The following is a 24,296-nucleotide window of genomic DNA, read 5'->3' on the forward strand; positions in this document are numbered from 1 at the left end:
GTAAAGGAGGCTGTGAAAAACACTCCAGAAAGGTTTTCTTTGAAAAAAAAACCATCATGAATTTTGGCGCAAAAAATGCCTTACTATACTATGTCGAAAAAAAATGCGATTTTTCAACATGTTGTATAAACGTGCCATATGATGAAATAATGTAAAGGAGGCCCTGAAAAACACTCCAGAAAGGTTTTCTTTGAAAAAAAAAAACATCATGAATTTTGGCGCAAAAAAATGACTTACTATACTATGTCGAAAAAAAAATGCGATTTTTCAACATTTAAAAACATGCCATATGATGAAATAATGTAAAGGAGGCCGTGAAAAACACTCCAGAAAGGTTTTCTTTGAAAAAAAAAAACATCATGAATTTTGGCGCAAAAAAATGACTTACTATACTATGTCGAAAAAAAAATGAGATTTTTCAACATGTTGTAAAAACGTGCCATATGATGAAATAATGTAAAGGAGGCCGTTAAAAACACTCCAGAAAGGTTTTCTTTGAAAAAAAACATCATGAATTTTGGCGCAAAAAAACGCCTTACTATACTATGTCGAAAAAAAATGCGATTTTTCAACATGTTGTAAAAATGTGCCATATGACGAAATAATGTAGAGGAGGCTGAGAAAAACACTATGGTAAGGTTTTTTTTAAAAAAAAAATCATTATGAATGTTGGCGCAAAAAAACGCCTTACTATACTATGTCGAAAAAAAATGCGATTTTTCAACATGTTGTAAAAACGTGCCATATGATGAAATAATGTAAAGGAGGCTGTGAAAAATACTCCAGAAAGGTTTTCCTTAAAAAAAAAAATCATCATGAATTTTGGCGCAAAAAAACGCCTTACTATACCATGACGAAAAAAAATGCGATTTTTCAACATGTTGTAAAAACGTGCCATATGATGAAATAATGTAAAGGAGGCTGTGAAAAACACTATGGTAAGGTTTTCTTTGAAAAAAAAATCATTATGAATTTTTGCGCAAAAAAACGCCTTACTATACTATGACGAAAAAAAAATGAGATTTTTCAACATGTTGTATAAACGTGCCATATGATGAAATAATGTAAAGGAGGCCGTGAAAAACCCTCCAGAAAGGTTTTCTTTGAAAAATAAAAATCATCATCAATTTTGGCGCAAAAAAAACGCCTTACGATTACGCCTTGCGATTTTTCAACATGTTGTATAAACGTGCCATATGATGAAATAATGTAAAGGAGGCCGTGAAAAACACTCCAGAAAGGTTTTCTTTGAAAAAAAAACATCATGAATGTTGGCACAAAAAAACGCCTTACTATACTATGTCGAAGAAAAAATGCGATTTTTCAACATGTTGTAAAAACGTGCCATATGATGAAATAATGTAGAGGAGGCTGAGAAAAACACTATGGTAAGGTTTTCTTTGAAAAAAAAATCATTATCAATTTTGGCGCAAAAAAACGCCTTACTATACTATGTCGGAAAAAAAAATGCGATTTTTCAACATGTTGTAAAAACGTGCCATATGATGAAATAATGTAAAGGAGGCTGTGAAAAACACTCCAGAAAGGTTTTCTTTGAAAAAACAATCATCATGAATTTTGGCGCAAAAAAATGCCTTACTATACTATGTAGAAAAAAAAATGCGATTTTTCAACATGTTGTAAAAATGTGCCATATGACGAAATAATGTAGAGGAGGCTGAGAAAAAAAACTATGGTAAGGTTTTTTTTGAAAAAAAATCATTATGAATGTTGGCACAAAAAAACGCCTTACTATACTATGTCGAAAAAAAAATGCGATTTTTCAACATGTAAAAACGTGCCATATGATGAAATAATGTAAAGGAGGCTGTGAAAAACACTCCAGAAAGGTTTTCTTTGAAAAATAAAAATCATCATGAATTTTGGTGCAAAGAAACGCCTTACTATACTATGTTGAAAAAAAATGCGATTTTTCAACATGTTGTAAAAACGTGCCATATGATGAAATAATGTAAAGGAGGCTGTGAAAAACACTCTAGAAAGGTTTTCTTTGAAAAAAAATCATGACTTTTGGCGAAAAAAAACGCCTTACTATACTATGTCGAAAAAAAAATGCGATTTTTCAACATGTTGTAAAAATGTGCCATATGACGAAATAATGTAGAGGAGGCTGAGAAAAAAACTATGGTAAGGTTTTCTTTGAAAAAAAAACATCATGAATTTTGGCGCAAAAAAACGACTTACTATACTATGTCGAAAAAAAAATGCGATTTTTCAACATGTTGTAAAAACGTGCCATATGATGAAATAATGTAAAGGAGGCTGTGAAAAACACTCCAGAAAGGTTTTCTTTGAAAAAACAAAATCATCATGAATTTTGGCGCAAAAAAAACGCCTTACTATACTATGACGAAAAAAAATGCGATTTTTCAACATGTAAAAACATGCCATATGATGAAATAATGTAAAGGAGGCCATGAAAAACACTCCAGAAAGGTTTTCTTTGAAAAATAAAAATCATGAATTTTGGCGCAAAAAAGACGCCTTACGATTACGCCTTGCGATTTTTCAACATGTTGTAAAAAGGTGCCATATGATGAAATAATGTAAAGGAGGCTGTGAAAAACACTCTAGAAAGGTTTTCTTTGAAAAAAAAAACATCATGAATTTTGGCGCAAAAAAACGACTTACTATACTATGTCGAAAAAAAAATGCGATTTTTCAACATGTTGTAAAAACGTGCCATATGATGAAATAATGTAAAGGAGGCCATGAAAAACACTCCAGAAAGGTTTTCTTTGAAAAAACAAAATCATCATGAATTTTGGCGCAAAAAAAACGCCTCACGATTACGCCTTGCGATTTTTCAACATGTTTTAAAAATATGCCATATGATGAAATAATGTAAAGGAGGCTGAGAAAAAAACTATGGTAAGGTTTTTTTTGAAAAAAAATCATTATGAATGTTGGCACAAAAAAACGCCTTACTATACTATGTCGAAAAAAAAATGCGATTTTTCAAACATGTTGTAAAAACATGCCATATGATGAAATAATGTAAAGGAGGCTGTGAAAAACACTCCAGAAAGGTTTTCTTTGAAAAAAAAATCATCATGAATGTTGGCACAAAAAAACGCCTTACTATACTATGACGAAAAAAAATGCGATTTTTCAACATGTAAAAACGTGCCATATGATGAAATAATGTAAAGGAGGCCATGAAAAACACTCCAGAAAGGTTTTCTTTGAAAAATAAAAATCATCATGAATTTTGGCGCAAAAAAACGCCTTACTATACTATGACGAAAAAAAATGTGATTTTTCAACATGTAAAAACGTGCCATATGATGAAATAATGTAAAGGAGGTCGTGAAAAACACTATGGAAAGGTTTTTCCCAGTGTTTAGTTTTTTGAATAAATCTTTAAGGTGTTTCTTTTTAAATGTTTTACCACCTTTTAATGTTTAATTTTCTATTTAAATGCTTCATTGTATTTTCTGTTTAATTCATATTTAAAGTTTATTTTCCTTAAGATTTAATTTTCTAATTAAACATTTAATTTTTTAATTAAATGTTTTGTCTTTTTAAAGGTTTAATAATCTAATTAAATGTTTTGTATTTTTTAAATGTTTAATAATCTTCTTGCTTAATTGTATTTTTTAAATGTTTAATTATCTAAAATGTTTTATCTTTAATATTTCATATCTTTGTTTAAGAAATTTGTTTAATTTCATAATGTTTTGTATCTTCTGTTTCATTATCTAATTAAATATTTTGTCTGTTTAATATAATTTAATTGTATTTTATGTTTAATTTTCTTTTTTAAAGTTTTATTGTATCAAATGTTTTTTTTCCTGTGATTTAATTGCTTTTTTTTTAATGTAGTTTATTTTTTTAATCTTTTTTTTTCTGTCAAGATTTTAACCCCAACCTTGAAAATGAAGCAAACCCTTAAATCACAATGAAATTACCTCTGTTGTCACAATCATGAGTTAGTCAGTTATTCAGTTTATCAATTCTTTATTTGTTTCGCAGCTTTCACACAGATGACAAAACTAAACAAGCAAAGAGAAAAAACTATTTTGAAACTATGATTAAAACTCAAAAACATATTTAAAAACAAAAGACTTAACATGGTAATAAAATCTGTTGTGTCCAGGGGATGGAGGGAGTTTATTGAAGTCTTCTTGGGCTCACATGGGAAATCATTTAAAATATAAACTTGATATTCAGTCTAAGGAAACTGGAAACTGCAGAGCGACAGAAGAAGCAACAATATCTCCTGTTTTCTCCTTTAATGAGTCGACTCTTCTTGTGCTTTCAGACCAAAGAACTACAGACTCTTCACAACCTGCTCAAACTCTTGGTACAGGACCTCACCACACGGGTCAAGAAGGTTTCTGTCTCATTTCTACTCTGAAGCTCACCTTCTCCTGCTCAAACTGCTGACAAATGTTTCTGCTGCTCTAAAGTCTGGTCTCCAGAACTTCCTAAAAACTCTCAAAGTCTATTCTGCTGCAGGTTGCTTTGTAGAACTGTTCCAGAAAACCTCACTAAACCACATGGAGGAGCCTCAAGATAGTCGTCCAAATGAAACCGTACAAAAACCAAACTAGCACAACCCAAACGCTAAAGTCTCCTGCAGCCTACCAGAGAACCTCTGAGAACAGAGAATCAGGACAGGAACTCTTACCTTCTGGACAACCAACGTTGGTTCACAAACAAGAATACAGAATGTGTCTGAGCAAAAACCTCTAAAGACTCACTACAGCCAAGATAAAGACACAACTCAGCTGTACCAAATCCACTAATCACTGCACACATTAGCACCATGTGCTAACTGTGGCTAAAGAACCACATTTACCAAGACAACTATCCAGTACAAAGCCCTAAAACACACCAAGAAACACATTAAAGATGATCTTACTGCTGGAAGCTGCAAGCCAACGCCTAAAGAACAAACTGAAGCAACGGAGCCAAACCCGGTTCAGTGGTCAAGAGAAGCAGAGGAAATGTTTGCCTGCAGCTAAATAAAGCAGGAAGACACTGAGCTGCTCAGGTGTTGCTGATAACACCAAGCAGCCACCTGGACAGCCAATAGGAACACAGCTTACTGGAAGTCCAGAGGGCTGGCTTAGTGAAGGAAATTTAGTTTAAAGTTGAAGCAGAAAGTTAACAAAGAAAGTTGAAAACCACCTTCTGATCCCTGAAATGTCTGAGTTTTCACACAAAGAACACCTGAACATGTCAAACTGGTTCCATAGTAGAACCATCATTGTAAAAACGTCATAGTATGGTGTGTTGCTCAAAAAACATTACGACCCGGCTGTCTAGGGTCGCCGAGGAGCAACACAAAAACAGGACAAACGCTGGTTTCCAGGGGGTTAGGCGGATATTTATTTGAAAGAGGAAGTTTACAACAACACAACATGTGAGCAGAAAAATCACAAAGTCTGTCTTTAGTTCAGCTGAAAATATCAATTTTTGTCTTTTTTATTGACCTAACTTTTCAGGAAGTAGATGAAGAATAATTAAAGCTCTCATGTAGAAGTCCAACTTATTTTGGATCCTTGTGAAGAGTTTACTCAGAGTTTGTACAGCTGTTGAGTTTTTAGAGTTATATCGATTGTTTTGACATTTAACAGAGTCCTGAAATAAAATTACAGTTGTGGATTTCTGTCATTTAGTCTGGACTAAACAAATAACAGCAGCATAAATCTCAAACATCATTATGAGGAGTCTGGATTGAGGTTTCTCACTTAATAATGATCAAAATATGAAATTTAGGTTGGTTTAAAGGAATATTCCACCTTAAATCTTTGAATGTTGACCTAAAAGGTTGTTTTCAGGAAGTATTCCACCTACAAGGTCCTCACACATCCACCTTAAAGGAACATTCCACCAAAAATCCTTGGACATGCACCTAAAATGTTGCTTTAACCGAGTATTCCGTCCAAAACCCTCAAAGAGACCTGAGGGGCTGGTTAAAAGGAATATTCCACCCAAAATCTCAAATATAGACCTGAAAGGGTGGTTTAGAAAAAATCCTTCAATGTAGACCAAAAAAGTTAGCATGGAGGAATATTCCACCTCAAAAGTAGACCTGAGAAGTCGGTTTGGAAGAATATACCATCCTAAACATCCTTAAATGTAGACTAAAAGACGGTTTGGAAGAAAATTCCACCTAAAATCCTCCAATGTAGACCTAAAAGGTGAGTTTAATGGTATATTCCACCTAAAATTCACTATAGTAGACCTTGGAGGTTGGTCCGATGGTATATTCCACCCAACATCCTTGAACATAAACATAAAAAGTTCGTTCAAAGGAATATTCCACCTAAAATCCTTCAATGTAGACTAAAAAATCTTGGTGTAAACGAGTATTCCACCTTAAATGTAGACCTAAAGGATTGTTTGGAGTAATATTCTACCCTAAAATCTTCCAGTATAGACCTAAAAGGTTGATCTGATGGTATATTCTACCCAACATCCTGGAACATTTACCTAAAAGATTGGTTTAATGGTATATTCCCAGAAGAACCCTTGAACATTGGCCTTAATGGTATATTCCACCCAAAATACTTGTACATATACCAAGAAGTCAGTGTAAAGGAAATGTAGACCTAAAAGGATTGTTTGAAGGAATATTTAAACTGTTAGTTTCATTATTTAATAATCTGTTATCAGTCAGAATCCTGGTAAACTTATTTTCATCAGTTTTTTTAGTGGAAGTCACAAATAAAGGAGCTCTTGGTTTTTCCCGGCGTTACTGAGTCCAAAGCTGCTGTTTCAACACAGAACGTTCACATGCATCCACAAACCTCTCAGCACTCAAACACCCACAGACAGGAGGCCAGCTGGACCGAGGCTCGGCAGCGTCCTCAGACCCACGAGTCCGGGAGTCGCTGAACTTGTTGGTCCGGTTTGAAGGCCTCCGTGTGGTCCAGTAGAAGTCCACGTAGTCGGTGTTGGCTTTGAACTGCAGCGACTGGCCGCCATCAGGTGGACCGGCTCGTCCTCGTAGGGCTCCTCCTGTAGCCTTGAGGGAACCACAGGAACATTCAGTAGCTGCTGGAGTTCTTCCTGTCAGGCTCGTGGTAGAATGGCTCTGAAGAATCTTGTACTCGTCTTATCTGGAACAATCTAACAGCCTAAACTGTTAACAGCAGTGTAAAGAAGCAAACACACAGGCATAGATTAGGACTCAAACTAGATTTATTTTAGAAAACAAATCAACTTAGAGGCATTTGTTCACACATGTGGCTGAATAGGAGGCCGTCCAATCAGATTGGAGGTCTTCACTCTGTAGGTTGTTTGTTGGGTGAGACTCTTGGACCTCCATCAGCTGACATGGATGTTTGATGGTCTTCCTCTCTAGTGCCAGATGATTCATACATGAATTCAGCAGCTACAGACTAAAATGAAGCTCATGCTGTCGTTATTGAATTCCTGTTCCAGATCAAATGTTCAGAGCTCACCTTGAATGCAGCCATCTGCTGTCTGATAGTTTTTCTCATTGTAGTCTTCAATAAAGTCTTTTTCCTCATGTCAGGATGTGGTGAGACTCTTTCTCAGTCTCTGCAGACGTCCCTCATTGTGCATCTCCAGAGAAGAAACAGAAAAACTGGTCACTGCTTCAGCATCACAAACGCTCTCCAGCATTGAGAGTGTTTTAGGAATTCATTCATTGTGTTGTGAACTTTGAAGGAGCAGAAACTTTACAGCTGCCAAAGATATGAGCTCCAATTCTGGATGTTTTAGGAAATGAAGTTCATCAAATGAACACTTGATTTTTGCTGATAACTCTCATTAAATTACTGAAGAAATCTAACATAAAAACCTGTAAACTCTCAGGCAGCTTTTGTTAAAGTTTGTCTGTAATTCTATCATCATGTTCTGGAACCAGGACTCTGCAGAACTCTGCCAAACATAGCATCTAGTCTGATCATGCCATCAAACATTTCATCAGACCAAATAACTTTCTTTCAATTAACTTCAGCCTCCCACAAATCTTCTAGCAACTCTAGCCAAATATTATCATGAGTTTATATTTGTTTTTCATTTTTACAGTGGTTTTCTGTTTGCCACTCTCTCCTAAAGCTTTGACTGGTGAAGAACAGACAGTAGTTACTATATGTACAGTCTCAGGAGAGCATCACCTTGGCCTCAAGTACTACAGTGAAGAACCTGAGTTATTTTTATCAATGATACGTCATTTCACTGATACATAAAACACGTCTTTAGGATAGTCGCATTACACCTGTGCAACATTGTCAAAATTAGGAACATCCTGTCTCAGAGATGTGTTTAAAAAACTTGTTCATGCATTTGAAACTCAGTTGGACTACTATAATTCCTTATTATTATGCCTCAAGGACACCCCATGAGGCACCATGTCCATCGCACATATGGATCAAAGCTGTTTTGGTGGTATAAAATGGACCTACACAAAAATAAGGCAGGTGTTTTTAATATTGCTGCTTCATAAACAAGACTTGTAAAGTAATCGTGTGATAATGCATTCTTAGTTACAAATTCTCAGCTATCATGCATCACATAGGATAAATTACAAACATCAACTTTTGGTCCCCAATTGTTAACCATTAATTGCTTCATAGTATTTAATTTACAGTCATTCAGGAATTACATAACTATCCCAAAATATATATATATTTGACAGTTTCAGTCATGCTGGTTGCACTTTGCTGTTTTCTTTATTACATATCTAAAGTACAACTGTTTCATTCTGTGCTGCTACAATTTGGAAACTCTAATCTGCACATATTTTACATTTTAAAATTGCAATTTTGACTGTGCATGAAAACACAGAATAATCAGGCTGTAGTTCATGATTGCTGCAAGGTCTCACTGTTGAATTTCTTTGCTGCCTTGTGTCCAAAGCTATGTTTTAGTTAATAAAATTCTTGTCAAGTCTGGCCTTCATGACAGAATTCAGAGCAGGTCCTATCTTCCACTCTTGGCCTTATCTCATTGGAGTGTCCTTCATAAACCATATAAAGACCACATCCACACTCTGTTGCTTTGCTGTCATTTCCAAAGACAGACAACATGCTGCCTGCCGTTGTAAAGCTGTGCTGTGGAATCTCTTACCCTCATCTAAGAAGCATGACAGGTAAACGCTCTCAACAATTTGACTTTTCCTTTTTTACCCTTTTTTATGCAAATGCGTCATCCTGGCTACGATTCCTGATTTTTTTTTTTTCTCTTCCTTAAACCCGGCAGGACTTCAACGCACAGCTTTGGCAGTAATAGGTCTGGAGATCACGGACCTGCAGCGATGGGGACAAAGCCAACATCACAAGAGACCACAAGCCGGTTTACATTTTAATGGTAAAATTGAAAAAATCCTTTTATAGCTTCAATGCAATATTTAGATTGTCCTTCTTAGTAATATTACTAACAAGAGTCTTTTTTAGAGGCCAAACCAGAACGTACAAAGCCTGCACCAGCCACAGAAGATGAGCTGTTCTATGTGCAACAAGGTCGAGGTGCAATGAGCAAAGCTCTCAGCATGTTGGAGGACAAAGAAGGATGGAAGTTTGAGATCGCAGCGGTAACGTCTGACTGATTCCTGTGTGCTCCTCTGAACAGAGTTCTTATGTCTTCAATACCCACACTCTGTAATAGACTGAATGGAAGGAACCATTGTGCTAAATAACCTTTGTGTTTCTCTTTCTTTCTTTCTTTTTCTTAGAGCAACGGCGATGTGATCTGTAGCAAAGTGATGCCGGGGGCCAGGAAGGTGTTCAAGCTCGAGGCCGTCCTGGAAGCCAGTGTGGAAGAACTCTATGACCTCCTGTTTGTCAGAGTTGAGGAGATGCATCAGTGGAACCCATGTGTACAGCAAATCAAAGTGAGCTGCTGACCTTTCAACAACTTACAAGAGGCTACCGGTGATAATTGGATGTCTCATGAGCTGTGAAACAATAGCCTCTACAAATACCACAGATTAGACAGTACAGCATAAGCCAGAGTTTAAAAAGTTACTACTCTTCTAGTCTTTTCTTGGTGGCTGCACATTTTTATTTATAACTGATGCCATGCTACAAAGACATGAAGTTGCAATTCAATCCTGTAGATCAGGTTGTGCAAAAGAAGTGTGACAAGTTAATGTCTTTTGTGTTGCAGGTTCTAAAACATGTTGGACCAGAAACGATTGTCACTCATGAGGTTTTAGCTGAGACAGCAGGCAGCGTGATTGGCCAAAGGGATTTCCTGAGTGTCAGACACAGTTGCAAACAAAAGTCCACCGTTTATCTCGGAGGAGCAGCGATTCAGCTAGAGTCATTCCCACCTCAGGCAGGCTTTGTGAGGTACATCCGCAGAACACTAGTCATTAATCATCATGTGTTAAAACATATTCAGTAGCATCACTGAACTTTCTCTCACAATACATACTGTCTGAATATAGTTGATCTCAGTCGTCCAGGCAATAAGGTGAAGAACAACAGCTACAAGAAACTATTGTTTGGTTTTGCCGTGACATTTTAATTTGACCTGACAATCTGTGGTAACGTACCAGCACCTGCTGATGTCAGTGTCTGCTGTCGCATCTAGTGTGTGCAAGATAAAAACTTTCTTATTAAACAGATAAAAGAGCATTTTGAGGAATGTGAAGGTTGTAGGAAGAGAACAATAATTGAAAACCGTTTTATAAACGAACTGATACTGGGTTGAGTCAGTGTTTTCATGACTCAGCGGTAGTTTGGGCGGAATAGTAACGTGTACTAACACATCCACAGTGACAATGCTAATTTAGTGACATTTACCATATTACCTGTCATAAGTTTGTGTGTTAGCATGCTACTGAAACGCTGTAACATTGGAGGAAACATTAGCTTACAATTAACCACAGCAATGAACAAATTTAAATGTTGAACTTTGAATACAGCTTCAGTGAAAAGTCAAGGAGTCACCAAATGAATTAGATTTCATGTTGCGGGCACTGTGAATGTACAGTGTGGCACCAAATTGCATGTCAGTACTTGACATTGTAGCACCGACTAAATGGTGGAGCAGCAGGGTGACAATTTCAACTTCCTGTAATACACACTAACAACACAAAAACCCGATTGTAAGGAAATTTGTAATATGGATAAGCGCCTAATTCATAAACCTTTATTAAATACAAAAGTTAATGAGTTTGTTTGCATGTGTACAGAGCCGAGGATGGACCGACCTGCATCATTATACGAGCTCTGGACGAGGATTCAACAAAAAGCCGCTTCACATGGCTTCTTAACATAGACGTCAAGGTAAATTCATGTCTACAGTATAAATAGGATCATTCTAACATGTGCAATACTTATTTATTCCAACCAACATGTTTGTGTAATAAATAAATATTGCACAGATGGCAGTAAGCAGGTGCAGGTCTTTTATTACTGTTTCTAAGCTCCAGCACTTCTGTCCTCTTATATCTGGTGAATGAAGATTTTCTGCCATGTACAATAAGCAAGGAACATTAAAAAAATAACAGATTTTCTCTATTTCAGTAAAGCGGTGTATGAAAATGATCTGCAGATTTCAGTCTGTGACAGACGCTGCAAAATTGCAATTTCAGATCAGGAAAATGCCTTTTTAAAAAAAGCTGTTGTTAAACGTAGAGCAACCTGTTCATATTCTCCCAGGATTAACAGACTAAATCACTGCTATATGGAAGACACATTTTTGAGATAAGAGGCAGCTACAGGATAAGAATATGCTATCACAACTAAGTATGCTGGCGACTGAGATAAGGAGAAAGACATGAGCATATGTCAGGGATGTTGGAGGAACAGTATAGGTATTTAAAATGCTAATTCCAGTTTTTTGAGTATAAAATTAAGAAGCTTTTTTGGATGTTTTTTCTCTATTAGCTTTAACTGCATCTCATAGCTTTTTTTGGAAAAGTTTTCTTTTCTGTTGGCAAGAAAAGATTGTTGTCAAATGAAAAACAGAAACTTATAACCAACCAAAGTACCTGACATGAGATTTAAAGCTTGAGAAAATGCAAGTGAATCCTCCAGTAATACTATTTTGTAAAATGACTATTTTCTGGAATCTATCTTTTCTATAAAGAACTGCATTTGCGTGTTAACAGTCAATGTTTATCGTATGTCAGCAGAACTGCTAACCTGCGCTCTCTTTTGTTCACTAAGACTTACAGTCACCATTCATTGTTGTTCTCAGGGCTGGCTCCCAAAGTCCATTGTCAATCAAGCTTTGCCCCAAGTCCAGTTGGATTTCACCAGACACCTCCGCAGACACCTCAGCCTGAGCTGACTGACTCTATGAGATACCGTCACCACAGCGGCACCTTGTCGTCACTCTCAGAGGAACACCGGGGAGACGGAGGCATCGTGGTGGTCTGGCTGTTCGGCAAAACACTTTTGACAAGTGAAGAATCAAAAGCCCAAGGAGACACTCGGCTTGGGGAGACCAATGCCAGCCTGGCCAAAGGAAGCTGGCTTATAATAGGAATTAATGTCACACTGTGCTACTCAAAACTCATTAAGATTTACTGGTTAAGAGCCATAACTTGTCTCTTGATACATGACTCCCTGCACATGACCGGACAGAGTTAATAAAGTGCTTGAACATGCCTATATTGTCTGATTTATTTCCACCCTTTGCATTAGGAATAATATTTTGAGTACCATGTTGTTTGAAACACTCCACCAGTTATGTCTCCTCTCACTTCAAATACAGTTAATCTGAATTCAGACTGAACTCTGGGGACGCTCACTTAGAAGAGCTAATACAACAGTTTTCAAAGCCCGATATATAAAGTGCAACCACAGGAATGTCCGTTCTTTCAAATGTGTTTTACTTTGTTCACCATACCACTTAAAAATTCAATAAATATTAACATTTAAAGCTTTCATTCACGTACGTATATACAAGAACTATACAATAAACATAATGACGTTATGAACGGCAATGCAGGAACGGTGTAACAGTATGACCAACCAGAGTCTGGAGACTTACAGCATCACCTGTGTTTTCCAGTTGCAACGTACAACTTTTTCATAACTTGTAATTTACACTATATACATTATTATCTGAAAAAATGTATCAGTTACAAAAAAAACATCATAATGTAACTTTTCTGAAATCTTTTTTTGTTTGTTCTTAAAGCATCAAGGGACTGACTTCCACGAAGACAGACGGAGGGCGTGCTACAGTGGTGTCGGCTTGCAAACAGTCATGATCTTTTTTTTTCATCAGTGAGAATAATCACCGGTATGTTCGATTTGGAAAACAACAGCAAAAAAAAAAAAAAAAAAAAGAAAAGAAAAAAGAAAGAAAAAGAGCACCGGGGGACAGAGAAGCCACGAAGCTCCCTGCCAGGAGTGATGACTATGAAGTCTGGAGTGTGCCACTGGAGTAATTATGGACTTAACAAGTACTTGATTAGAATTAATTAGCAGCCTGATAAATAATTTAAAAAAACCATTACAAGTGCATTCATTAAAGCAGCATGAAAGGAGCAGTTTGACATTTCTCTCGCTGTCTTGCTGTTAGATGAGATGATGAATAGAACCTCTTTTAGTATAGTAAATATGAGCTTAGGCTGAAAACTAACAGTTATTTAATGAATTTGGGCTAAAACATGAAAAAAAAGTAAAATTACAACATTCTGCCAACATGGCTGCTTTCAAATGCATTTTAACCTTTAGATTTAGGTTTAGAGCAACAGATTATTATGTGATGATGATTCTGGTACCTTTTCCTGAGAAAAAATAAAGAGTGGATAGATGGTTTTGTGTTAGTCAGAAATCACCAGCTTGACAGCCAGACTTCCAAGTTCTCCTCTGTTGGTTGGATGTAAAATCTTTTTGAGGCATCACAATGCATCTTTCCGTGCGACAGTCATCTTTAAAATGGAGCTATCATGAAATGGAAAATTAAAAGAAAGGCAGAAATAGTAGCAGTGACCAAAAAGACTTTGTTCAGTAACTCTTGCAACTCAAAAATGAATGCTTTTGAATTAAGGGATGGATGTCTTTTTCTAGCCTTTTAATGCACAGCTTCAATTTTAATTTAATTAGCAAATTTAGCAGCTTAATAACTGACTCTAGCTGGACGTTGGTCTGTAATTATTCTAATGGCACACTCAGGAATCCACAGCTGTTACATGCACCTCCATAACGTTTGACCTCTCCTCATGTTCACAAGTTCAATAGTAGTTCTGATGCACTTGAAAGAAAAAAAACAGGTTACACAACTGTACACAGATAAAAACATGAATGTAGCAATGCAGTCATCACATTTTGAACACGTCTTGTAGTCGTTTTAGTTTACAGCACCTTCGGTTTGACAACTTTTTTTTTTTTTAAAACTTCCGTTTTGTATTTGAAGCACAGAGGGCAGAGCGACGCCGCACACGCAGATCGCTCTGGAGTTTTGATGAGGTAACCATCACTGGTCTGGTCTAAGTTCACTGGCATGGAAACAACAAAATATCGTTAAAAAAAAAAAAAAAAGACATTATCTGCAGCAATAGTGAATCAGATACTGCACCGGAGTGTGAGCTGATGTTTGAGACGTCTCACTGAGCAGCTCGTTCACAACATTGCTCGCTGTTCATTTCTGAGCTGACAGGGTTCTGTGACTTGAGTCCCTCTCGGATCCTAAATTGTCCCTTCTTGACCTGGCAGTGACTGGGCCTAAAGTGCTGTTTGGACTGTGCTCTTTAGAGGCACCTCCACTGGAGTCTGCTGTGGGCCGAGTCGACCCTGGAGGTAGAAGATGCCCTGCACCCGGATCTCTCTTCCCGGCGGTGAGGAAGTAGTCGCCGGTGGGATGCTGGGGCTGAGCAGCATCTGTTGATGGTGAAGCTTGAGCAGCGGAGGCCGTGGTCGGTGCCGGGGCAGCGGAGAGAAGCCACCGACTGACGGCTTTAGTGGTTTGCGGTGGGGTCTGGGTTGTAGCGACTGGAGGAGTTTTGGATGAGGCAGGATGAGAAACAGTGGCGGTAACGGCTTCAGCGAAGGCCACTGGGGTGTTGTGGAAGTCTGGAACATGTGTGGTGAGGCTTTCTTTCTTGTTACAAGACTCACAACAAAGCTTATAATATCCAGGGATGGAACAATAGCGGGCAAGGACCTCCATTTGGCAGAAAATCGATTTATCTCCCAGACAAGGTTCATCTAGTAATAACAGGATAGAAAAAAAATCAAAGAAAAAAAACACTTTCCACTGTTGAGATTTACATCAGAGTGATTGATTTCTGCAACAAATTACAGGTGAACTTACTGGAGGAGATTTTTTGGACAGGGTTTTCAGGAACCCTTTGGTATACAGCTTCGTCTTTCATTGTAGAATTTTCTACTGTTTGAGAGGTGAGAGAAGACGCTGGCTGACCTGGACGGCATAACAGCAAACACACAACAGAACTGAGCTGAAAAATACTGTTAAATGTGCTATTAAACAGGATCCACAAGATCCTAGGAAAAGTTCTTGACCTAATCTGACTTTGTGCTGAAAGAAAAAGCATGGTGGTTTTTGCAGGGCACAACCTTAGTTCTTTATGTTTTTGGACAAAAAGTACTTCCTGCGCAGGGGAACAAAAACCACTAGTGGTTCTGAGCTCCTTGAAGAGGAAGCAAGAGAGGAAACGCTGCAGGATGGTTTCAGGGCAGAAAAATGTAGTGAATTAAAGGAATCCTGGGGTGATTAAAAAAACTTTAGCCTGAAATTTGAGTCTGCTGCTGCAATTTTTGATGTAGGTGACGCAAATAAGCCATCAGCGTAGATATTGTAAGTCAACCATTCGGCAGTTTATGTAAGACTAACAGCAACTCAGCTGGTAAAAACAGACTTTCTCCCAGTAAACTCTGCTGCATGTGGATCTCACCTGGACATTGACTTAGTTTGCAGATAAGGACTGTCTCCGGCTTCTCACCCTCACACTCTCCGATGGTGTTGTCGCTGGCCTTGCAGACCACCTGCCTCTGCTGAATCCCTTCGCCACAGGTGACCGAGCACTGTCACATCCAGAACAATTGGAAGCATTGGAAAACACACAGCCGTGTTAGATGGACTTACACTAAATCTAACCACAGACACCACTTCCCTAACCCTTACTGTGACCCTAAACCAAGTTTTCAGTTTGCTCATGGAGGTAATTTTATAATGACCACTGCCCTTTGGTCAGTTTTCCCATTATGTCAAAACACACTCACCCTATTTACACTAAGGCTTCCCATCTATCTTCATCTTTAAAGTGGATAATGCTGCAAATAGTATTTTCCTGCAGATTTCTATATTATTATTTATTTTTTCCTTGATTTTCACCTGTTTCTGGAATTCAACATGAATATAAACAAGTGTAAATGAACATATATTGAGTGTAATTTGATGGTCCTAATAACCCTCAACTCTCTGTAAGCAAGTCAGGCTTGACCTGAGTTGTGCTGCACCAGCTTTTTGTGAATACATGTTTAAACTAGTGACAAGAGATGAGTGATTTGAAGAAATATAATACAAAATAATTGTGATTTTTGATATTGAACAGATATTGTGATTTGATTGTAATGACCTCAGTTTAACATTCACTGTGGAATAGCTTTAAAGATGCATGGCATCAAAATTGTGACTGTGAAGCATGCTGTAAAACCACTGACACAACAGTTTTACACCTTGCGTCGGATGTGCTGCATCACATATGAGGTGTGGCTATTAAATAATGACTGGGCTTACAGTGCCTAGTGCCTCTTGGAAGTTTTTCCCCTTTAGTTTCTTTTCAACTTTGAATCGTGGTCAATATAATTTGGCCTTTTGACAAAAGTTTACAAAGAAAGACTCACTCATGTCAAAGTGAAAACAGGTTCTGCAAAGTAATGCCAATTAATTATTAATTAAAAATATAAATTAATCAGTATTTACTAGATGCACTTTTGGTCACAATTACAACGTTCACCCTTTTTGGATAGATCTCAGGCACATCTTGACACATCTTGAATTTAATTTGAAATTTATGAACTGTTCAGCTCTACTAGTGACTTATTAAGTCTGTCGACACTAATAAAACTTTAACTTGCATTAACAGACTTTTTGGGCCAAACAGGTGCTTATTTATGCATTAAACACTTCCATAGAAATAGCATAATTCATTTGAAGTCATGTTTGTGCTCATCTCATCAATCTAAGTCCAGTAATAGTCACAGTAATATCTGCTTTTGGTCTACAGCTTGTAATTTATATCTGTGAAATGTAACTGAATACTTTCCCAGTTACGTTGCACACTGATGCATTATTGTTAAAATGAATTTTAACCTGGTGCGAGGTCTAACACATTGACTATAATAGCATGTTCCCTGTTTGGCAATGTAAATAAATTAGAAAGTCAATCAGTTAGCTAATACAACAGTTACACATGGCAGTGAGCAAGAAGAAGTAATAACTAGTTTGTTTCAGTGATGCATAAATCATCGTCATAATACACAGTAATATATAATCAAACACCATAACTTGTCCTACCTGAGACCACGCCCCAGTTCTCCACTGGGCGGGGCATACGGTGTGGTTACAGGTCCTCCTCATCTCAGGTCGATTGTCGGTGCAGTGTTTGCTGTGGACGGCTCTGTTGGTGCCGTTGTGGAGCAGCTGCATACACTGCACCACCCTGCTCTGGTAGCCGAGCTTCCCGCAGGTCTTACTGCAGGGACTCCACTCCTCCACCACCCACCTGCCAGCACAGCAGGCAACTTGGCCATTAGACACTTTTTCGCCGCCAGTTAGTAATAGCACTTACCTTCTCCATTTAAAGCCATTATTATTATTACCGCTATGCAGGAAATAATGACTTCCCTATTAGCGGCTATTTTCAGACATCTACTTGGACGTGCAGAGCTGAAGGTCACTTACGTGGGCTGGCTGCACTCTTGGATGTTGCAGCGTTTGCGGATGGGCTTAGGCTTTTTGCTGGTTTCGCAGAAGTTACGATGCACCAGACGGCTGTCGCTCTTCCTCCTGCATCCATATTTTGTGTACTGTATACCTGAGAGACAAAAAAATGCGTACATGATTAATCTTCCAACAGGACAAAGGTAATATATATATATATATATATATATATATATATATATATATATATATATATATATATATATATATATATATATATATATATATATATATATATATATATATACCTATCTACACACTAATAGAGTCTGGTATCACATTAAACATCTGTCATATTTTATTCAGAACCTGAAAATAAGCAGAAAGTTTCGGGGTTCTGAACATTCAAAAACACACAAGAAGTGTAAAACAAATGGTACATATTGAAGATTCTACACTATGTTCACTCCTTTGTACAAAAGTTCAGACTTGCTTGAGTTGTATCCTTCGATTGAACCACACTTCACATACAGAAAACACTCGATTGGATTTGATCGACTCATCAGAGGGTCAATCAAGCGAATCATCTTGTGGCTATTGTTCACCTGCTGTGCCTCGAGTTTCCAGCAGAACATTGCTCAGTAAATAGTATTGTTATAGTGAGAAACATGGCATCAGAACAAATGGAAAGTGTCTGAAGCGAAATAGTTATTTTGAGCAAAGAGGGGCTTTAACGGTACAAAATCATGGCTCGACTGAAGGTTCCTAAGGGGGGTGCTGAATGGTTCTCTAAAACACTTTGTAGAAATTTGATCAGCTGGATCCAAAGCACGATCAGGCCGACTACCCCAAGTAATCATCCCATTAGAAGATCAATTCATCAAGCTTTGTCCACTGGCAGATAAAGAGACAGCCGAAGGAAGCAAGACCCCAATCAGTCGAAGTCAAAAGAAGGCTGTCTAACAGTTGATCTCAGAGAACGAGTCTCTGAATCACCTCTCAGGAGATGAAACAAGGCCAAATGCTCGGCCTTGCCTGGGATGGGCTAAAACAGCCCAGCATTTCACAGTGGATGGGTAAATCCAGATTTATGGCACTAGCAGGAGAGTGTGTGCGAGGAGACAAACAGGAGAAAAATGAGTGGGAGCGCTTCATCCTTCAGAGACAAGCTACAAGCTACGTCTGGTTTACACAGTTATTAAAGCAAAAGGGCAGCAAACAAATACTAAGACATCCAGAAATTCAAGTATATTTTGTATATATAATTTATTTTTTTTTAAATTTATGTACTGAATTTGAAAAAAAATACACTTGACACTTTTTTAGGACTTGAGGACTTTGGATATGCTTTGTTGCACTCATCGTTGTAATGTGACTACTGTTTTCATTGCTTTTTAATCTTCATTGTTATTCTAACTGACAGATTCACTGCCTAGTATGCTATATGTTATAATTATTTGAAGAAAGAAAAGATGTACATGAAGTTGCTTGCTTTGCCTTCTTTACACTTGCTCCCAGTACGTTTTAGAGTAGATTTTATTATATTACTGATTATTTTTAAAGCCCTTCAAGGCCTATCTCATTGTAATTCTGACCTTTAGGTACCTCATGCACTAGTACACATTTTAAGATCCTCAGGCAGAGGTCTTTTGTCTGGTCCAGAGCTTGAAAACTAAATGATACACAGTATTTGCACTCAAGTCAGTGACATCTTTTGAGTCGCTTTTTAAAACAAACTCATATCAGAGTGCCTTTCCCTGTTTTATTTTATTTTAATTACCTTTAAACTGTATTTTATGTCATTCTGTGATTCATATGTCTCTTAAATCCTGATGATTGGTGTTCAGGAAAGCACTTTCAAAATTGGATTTTTAAAAGTGCCCTATAAATAAAGTTTATTATTATTATTTTTATTGTAAACATCCTTTGACATTCAATTTACAATTATCTGAAACTGGCAAGGGAAGCAAATCTTTGTCATTTTTCACTTGAATTAACTTGTTTAAATGATTAGTAAAACTGTCAGTCTGTTTCTGTTGAATCAGTCAGTTAATTAATTGAACAGTCGTCTAAAGCATTCATGCTGCAACTGAAGACCAGCAACAAATGGGTGGCAAAAACTTCCCAAAAAAAACAGTTTCAGCTTTGCCTTTGTCTGAAGATGCGTGTAGTTACAATTTGCAGGCGTAATTACTTGTCTTTTTGCATCATTCCACATACACTCACTGACCTCCCCCACAAGGCTTGGAGCACTGAGACCAGCTCTTCAGTGCCCACTCATACGTGTCCAGTTCAGCCAGCAGCACGTTGTTGTTGGTAATAAGCGGTAGAAGGTCCTCGTGTATGATATACTTGTAGGTCAAGCTTACTTTTGCCTCCTCTTCCTGAGGAATGACCTGCAAATAAAAGAAAGGAATGATAGTATAAAAACCTGGAAGGATAAAACAAAAGATCAGAGTAAATTAAAGCTAAACATCCCACTCACCAGAACTACGATGCCTTCATGCAGAGGACCAGCTGTTTTCAGAGTCTCCTTCTCAGCGTCGATGGAATACTCCCACTGTAAGCCATTTTCGATGAAGGTCTTTGACTCAGCATCTTCACTTTTTGCATTGAGTATGAAGTTTCCAGTAACTTGATTCTTCACAGCTGTCAGTAATGAGGAAAATGGTATTTCATGCAAACGTAGGGCGACAAAATGTCTGCATATCACCTACTATTCTTTCATTAAAAGTCTCAAAAACATGAACAGAAATTCATGATCCCGTCCCACAAACAACTTGTTAGTATGAACTATGGTTAGCCAACACTATTCCTCCAAGTTGAGTTCTAGCTCTAATTCCCACGAGCTAATAAAACCCAGAGAGGAAAAGAGTGGAGAAAAGAGAAGCGAGGGTTTGGCTCAACAACAGGCTGATCCTCATTCAGTCGCACAAAGAGTCATTGTCAGCTTAAAGATATGATTGTGTCGCTCCTTCTCATACCTGGTCATTCTCTGTTCTCATTTTTTTTTTCACACAATCCTTCACCACACAGTTTTCCTGTGCTACACATACAAAGACTTCATCATGTAGCTCAAACTGAAAGTGGATGTGCTGAAAGCAGGAAAACCTTTTGTTGCGAATTAACAGTAATATCTTACAGGGAATCTTAATATAGACCCGAGCTTCTCCGGAACATACGTGGCAGTTACTTTTACTCCGCCATGAACGCGGCTGAGTTATGTGATGGTCAGCGTACAATTGTCTGTTTATCTGTGCGCAACATTGCTTGAAAACGGATTAATGGATTTGGATGAAATTTTCAGAGAAGGTCAGAAATGACACAAGGACCACCTGATTAGATTCTGGCAGTGATGTGGCTTATAGTCTGGATCCACTAACTTGTTAAAGATTTCTGTATCATTGTGAGAGAGCAGCACGGCATCACTGTAACTATGACAAGTGAACACTACGTCAACTGCCTGCTGACAATCACATGATTGTATCCTACTACAAATCCACCACTGTGGACTTATCAGGACTTATCCATCGGAAATGATACGACTGAGTAGCCTTGGCGGAGTACTGTGCTCTCAGTACTGTTCTTGTTTTTGTCTTTGTAGCGCACTGTGTCAAAATGAAATTCTTACATAAATGGTGTTTGTTTGATGAAACAGATGCAAAAAATTAATCATCCTAATTAATTTCTACTTCACTATAAAGAAAAATGCCATTATTAGGGCACTAAAAGTGTCAAATTTGGGCAAGAATCTCCTCCTTCTAGCTTCTGTTAATTATGTATCAACTCATACCCTGGAATTCTGTTTAATCTCTCCATTAAAAGTTGACATTTTGGGTATTAAATATGCTTTTGAGGTTTCAGTTACAGCTCTGAAAAGTTGAATGCCCTATAAACCTTATTCTGATAAAATACAAAGTTGTAGCCATGAAAGGAGGCAAAGCTTAAAAAAGATTAAAGTTGCTGCAAGCTACAAATTCTAAAACATGGATGCTTCACACTCATCTTTAAACCGGCAGCACAGAAGATCTACACAATCACCAAAGTTTCAAGATGGGCACCAAAGATTAGTGTCATCAGCTTATAATGAAACTTGAAATGTGGTCACAGTCTCCCTTTTGTTCCAGAGGTATGGTGCTGAATATTGGATAGAAATGTGTTTTGACCTTGTGGATATAAAATGTCATCACTTCATCATGTTATCCTAATAAATATTCATATGATACACAGTCTATATTCTTAGATTATGGCCAACAGTGTCTTTTGTGAGGTCACAATGATAAACTTTCATCTGTTCATCTTTAAGTCCAAGTGGACGTTTGTACCAAATTTGAAGAAATTCTCTTGAGGCGTTCCTGAGACATTGTATTCTTTAGAACAGGACAGAGAGATGCTGGAGCGGAGGTATAAAAGAAATATATGTCATCTACTAGACTCTGCAGTGAAATTCATTTCCTCATCCCAGATTTTTCTGTTTACTAAATTCCAATCTTCTTCGCCTTACCCAAAAAATTGATAAATAATTTCAGCAGAAAAAGCGTATTCATTTCTGCTGTTTAAAACACACTGAACACCAGTGCAGAAATGAATTGTGTTGCCTTGTTTCCATTGGAATTGTTTGCAATTGCTGCTTTCTGTGAAGAAGCAAGACAAAAGTTTTTTAGAATTATTCTACTAACTCTGCAGCTGTTGGTGCAGACGTCCAGGACAATATAAGTGGACTTCTCCTGTGTATAAGCAGCAGATCAACATCCAACATTTGTCATTTCTATCACCTTTTTTTCGCATGATGCTCTAATGTGCATTATTGTCTTTGTCCATTTGGAGGGTATAGAGTTTACCTACCCCTGCAGAACAGACCTGAAGCAATCTGTGCAATTATGCAGCTACTTTTATAACCCCGAAACCTGCAATTCTCATCACAAACCAGTTGATACTTTGAGCTGTGCCGACAGTATCAAGTGTTTCTGCGGATGGAAAAAGGAAGCGTGACACACTCACCAATTATATGAGGGGAGGTCTCATTCTCTTCAATGACTATGTGACGGGCTCCTATGGGGATGTCGAACATTTTCAGCATACCTGAAAAGACAAAGAGGTGCACCGTGGTGAAGCTGGGAGGCCAAGGCGGCAGATTCAATTGTTTCAGAATCATACAGCGTTTCAGCCACAACACAGGAGGAACAGTTTCCATCGAGGGGGCAAAATAAAGTCGAAACCCAATCTGAGATCACTTGTTCCCTAAACAAGCAGCAGGTATAGCTGCCTTTGCACACAGGATTAGGCGAAAGACTGCAGGACTCCTTCAGAAACGATAGCACCGGACTGCCCATGTAGATGATAATTACCATTCTTTTTGGGCGTCTTGGTGAGTGTCAGCTTCACAGTGCGACAGTGGGAGTTGTCCCCCTCACACACTCCACATTTGTCCTCCTGTTTGTACGAGCCCACCTCCTTGTCGCAGCCAACATGCTGTAAAGGAGGAGAAAGGGCAGAGGCTGTCGATCAAACCGAGGCAATGCTGCATGTGACATTTATACAGGCTGAGATTGCTTCCGCTGGGAAAATGACGCCATGGGAGGAACGCAGCACGCGTCTGGTTTGGATGGTGAATGCCTGAAGATGATGTGCATCGGAAAAACCACTCAGACATACCAGGAGAGCAGCCAAAACACTGAGCGCTGTGGCCTTTCAACAATAAAAGCTTCGACTGCAAGGTGAACACAAAATAAAACCTGCAGAGATGTGCAGTATTTCATTCACAATTATGTCACTGCATATGTGTGTCACTCTCTGAAAGGGCACTATGTATAACCTGAAATAATACTCTACTAAAACTCAGCTCTGTGGCAGGTGGTATTTAAAGTTTCTCTCCGATCAATGATGACCAGTGACGCTTAAAAACTCATTTCTGTTGATCAAACTTACAGTTTTAGAAGATTTTTTTTATTGAAAACAATCTAATCCTCTCTTAAAATGGCAATCTGTGAGGTGTACTCTTTCCTACTCGCTGCAGCTGAAGCACATCAGCTCACCTACAACTCTGCTCAGACACTGTAAAACTACTCTACACTACACAAGTTGTAATATTAGAGGAAATCACCTATGCATGTTTGAATCAGAAAATGAGTCTGAAGAAGAAAAATGATATGGAACCCTAAAAGTTTACAATTCAGTTTTTTGGTTCAGTGTTTTTGAGACAATTGGTACACTGCAGTTTGACGATACAAAATATTAGATGTCTTTTAGCAAATAAAATACACATGAACATGTTAAAGAGGTTGTCTTTAATGTTGAATATTGCTTACTGAAGAAGGATGTTAAACTTTAGTAGCAAAACTGGCACAGAAATGAGCGAGAATAAACTTTAAAATGATTTTTTTTGGCAAAGTTTGATATTAAATAGCTTTTACTTTACATATTTAAATGGTTGTTATAGGTTTAAAAGCCTAAAATGGACATCTTTTGTCTCATTCTCACAT

General features: G+C 37.8%; 2 protein-coding genes across 6 annotated transcripts in view; one reads left to right on the forward strand and one right to left on the reverse strand.

Annotated features, from left to right (window-relative positions):
- Positions 1-24,296, reverse strand: part of LOC111568115 (A disintegrin and metalloproteinase with thrombospondin motifs 14) — a 75,859-nt gene that overhangs the window by 11,636 nt on the left and 39,927 nt on the right. For 2 of the 5 annotated variants that reach the window (XM_035947790.2, XM_055004644.1), the window contains exons 14-23: positions 23,163-23,286; positions 22,816-22,896; positions 20,300-20,463; positions 20,045-20,210; positions 17,836-17,968; positions 17,449-17,656; positions 15,824-15,953; positions 15,223-15,330; positions 7,440-15,116; positions 7,159-7,335 (exon numbers count right to left, since the gene is read on the reverse strand). In XM_035947790.2, the coding sequence (XP_035803683.1) occupies positions 14,551-15,116; positions 15,223-15,330; positions 15,824-15,953; positions 17,449-17,656; positions 17,836-17,968; positions 20,045-20,210; positions 20,300-20,463; positions 22,816-22,896; positions 23,163-23,286 (1,680 nt within the window). In that variant the 3' untranslated portion in view covers positions 7,159-7,335; positions 7,440-14,550. Of the gene's footprint in view, positions 1-7,158; positions 7,377-7,439; positions 15,117-15,222; positions 15,331-15,823; positions 15,954-17,448; positions 17,657-17,835; positions 17,969-20,044; positions 20,211-20,299; positions 20,464-22,815; positions 22,897-23,162; positions 23,287-24,296 lie in introns of those variants that run through there. The other 3 variants (XM_035947793.2, XM_055004646.1, XM_055004645.1) reach the window with 3 other exon arrangements.
- Positions 8,995-12,292, forward strand: star2 (steroidogenic acute regulatory protein 2). The gene is made up of 7 exons (XM_023269685.3): positions 8,995-9,094; positions 9,205-9,312; positions 9,399-9,535; positions 9,677-9,835; positions 10,111-10,295; positions 11,144-11,237; positions 12,154-12,292. Exons 1-7 carry the CDS (start codon positions 9,031-9,033, stop codon positions 12,244-12,246), a joined length of 840 nt encoding a protein of 279 aa, XP_023125453.1. The 5' UTR covers positions 8,995-9,030; the 3' UTR covers positions 12,247-12,292.

The sequence above is a fragment of the Amphiprion ocellaris genome, chromosome 18 (assembly GCF_022539595.1).
Source record: "Amphiprion ocellaris isolate individual 3 ecotype Okinawa chromosome 18, ASM2253959v1, whole genome shotgun sequence".
Taxonomy (NCBI): domain Eukaryota; kingdom Metazoa; phylum Chordata; class Actinopteri; family Pomacentridae; genus Amphiprion; species Amphiprion ocellaris.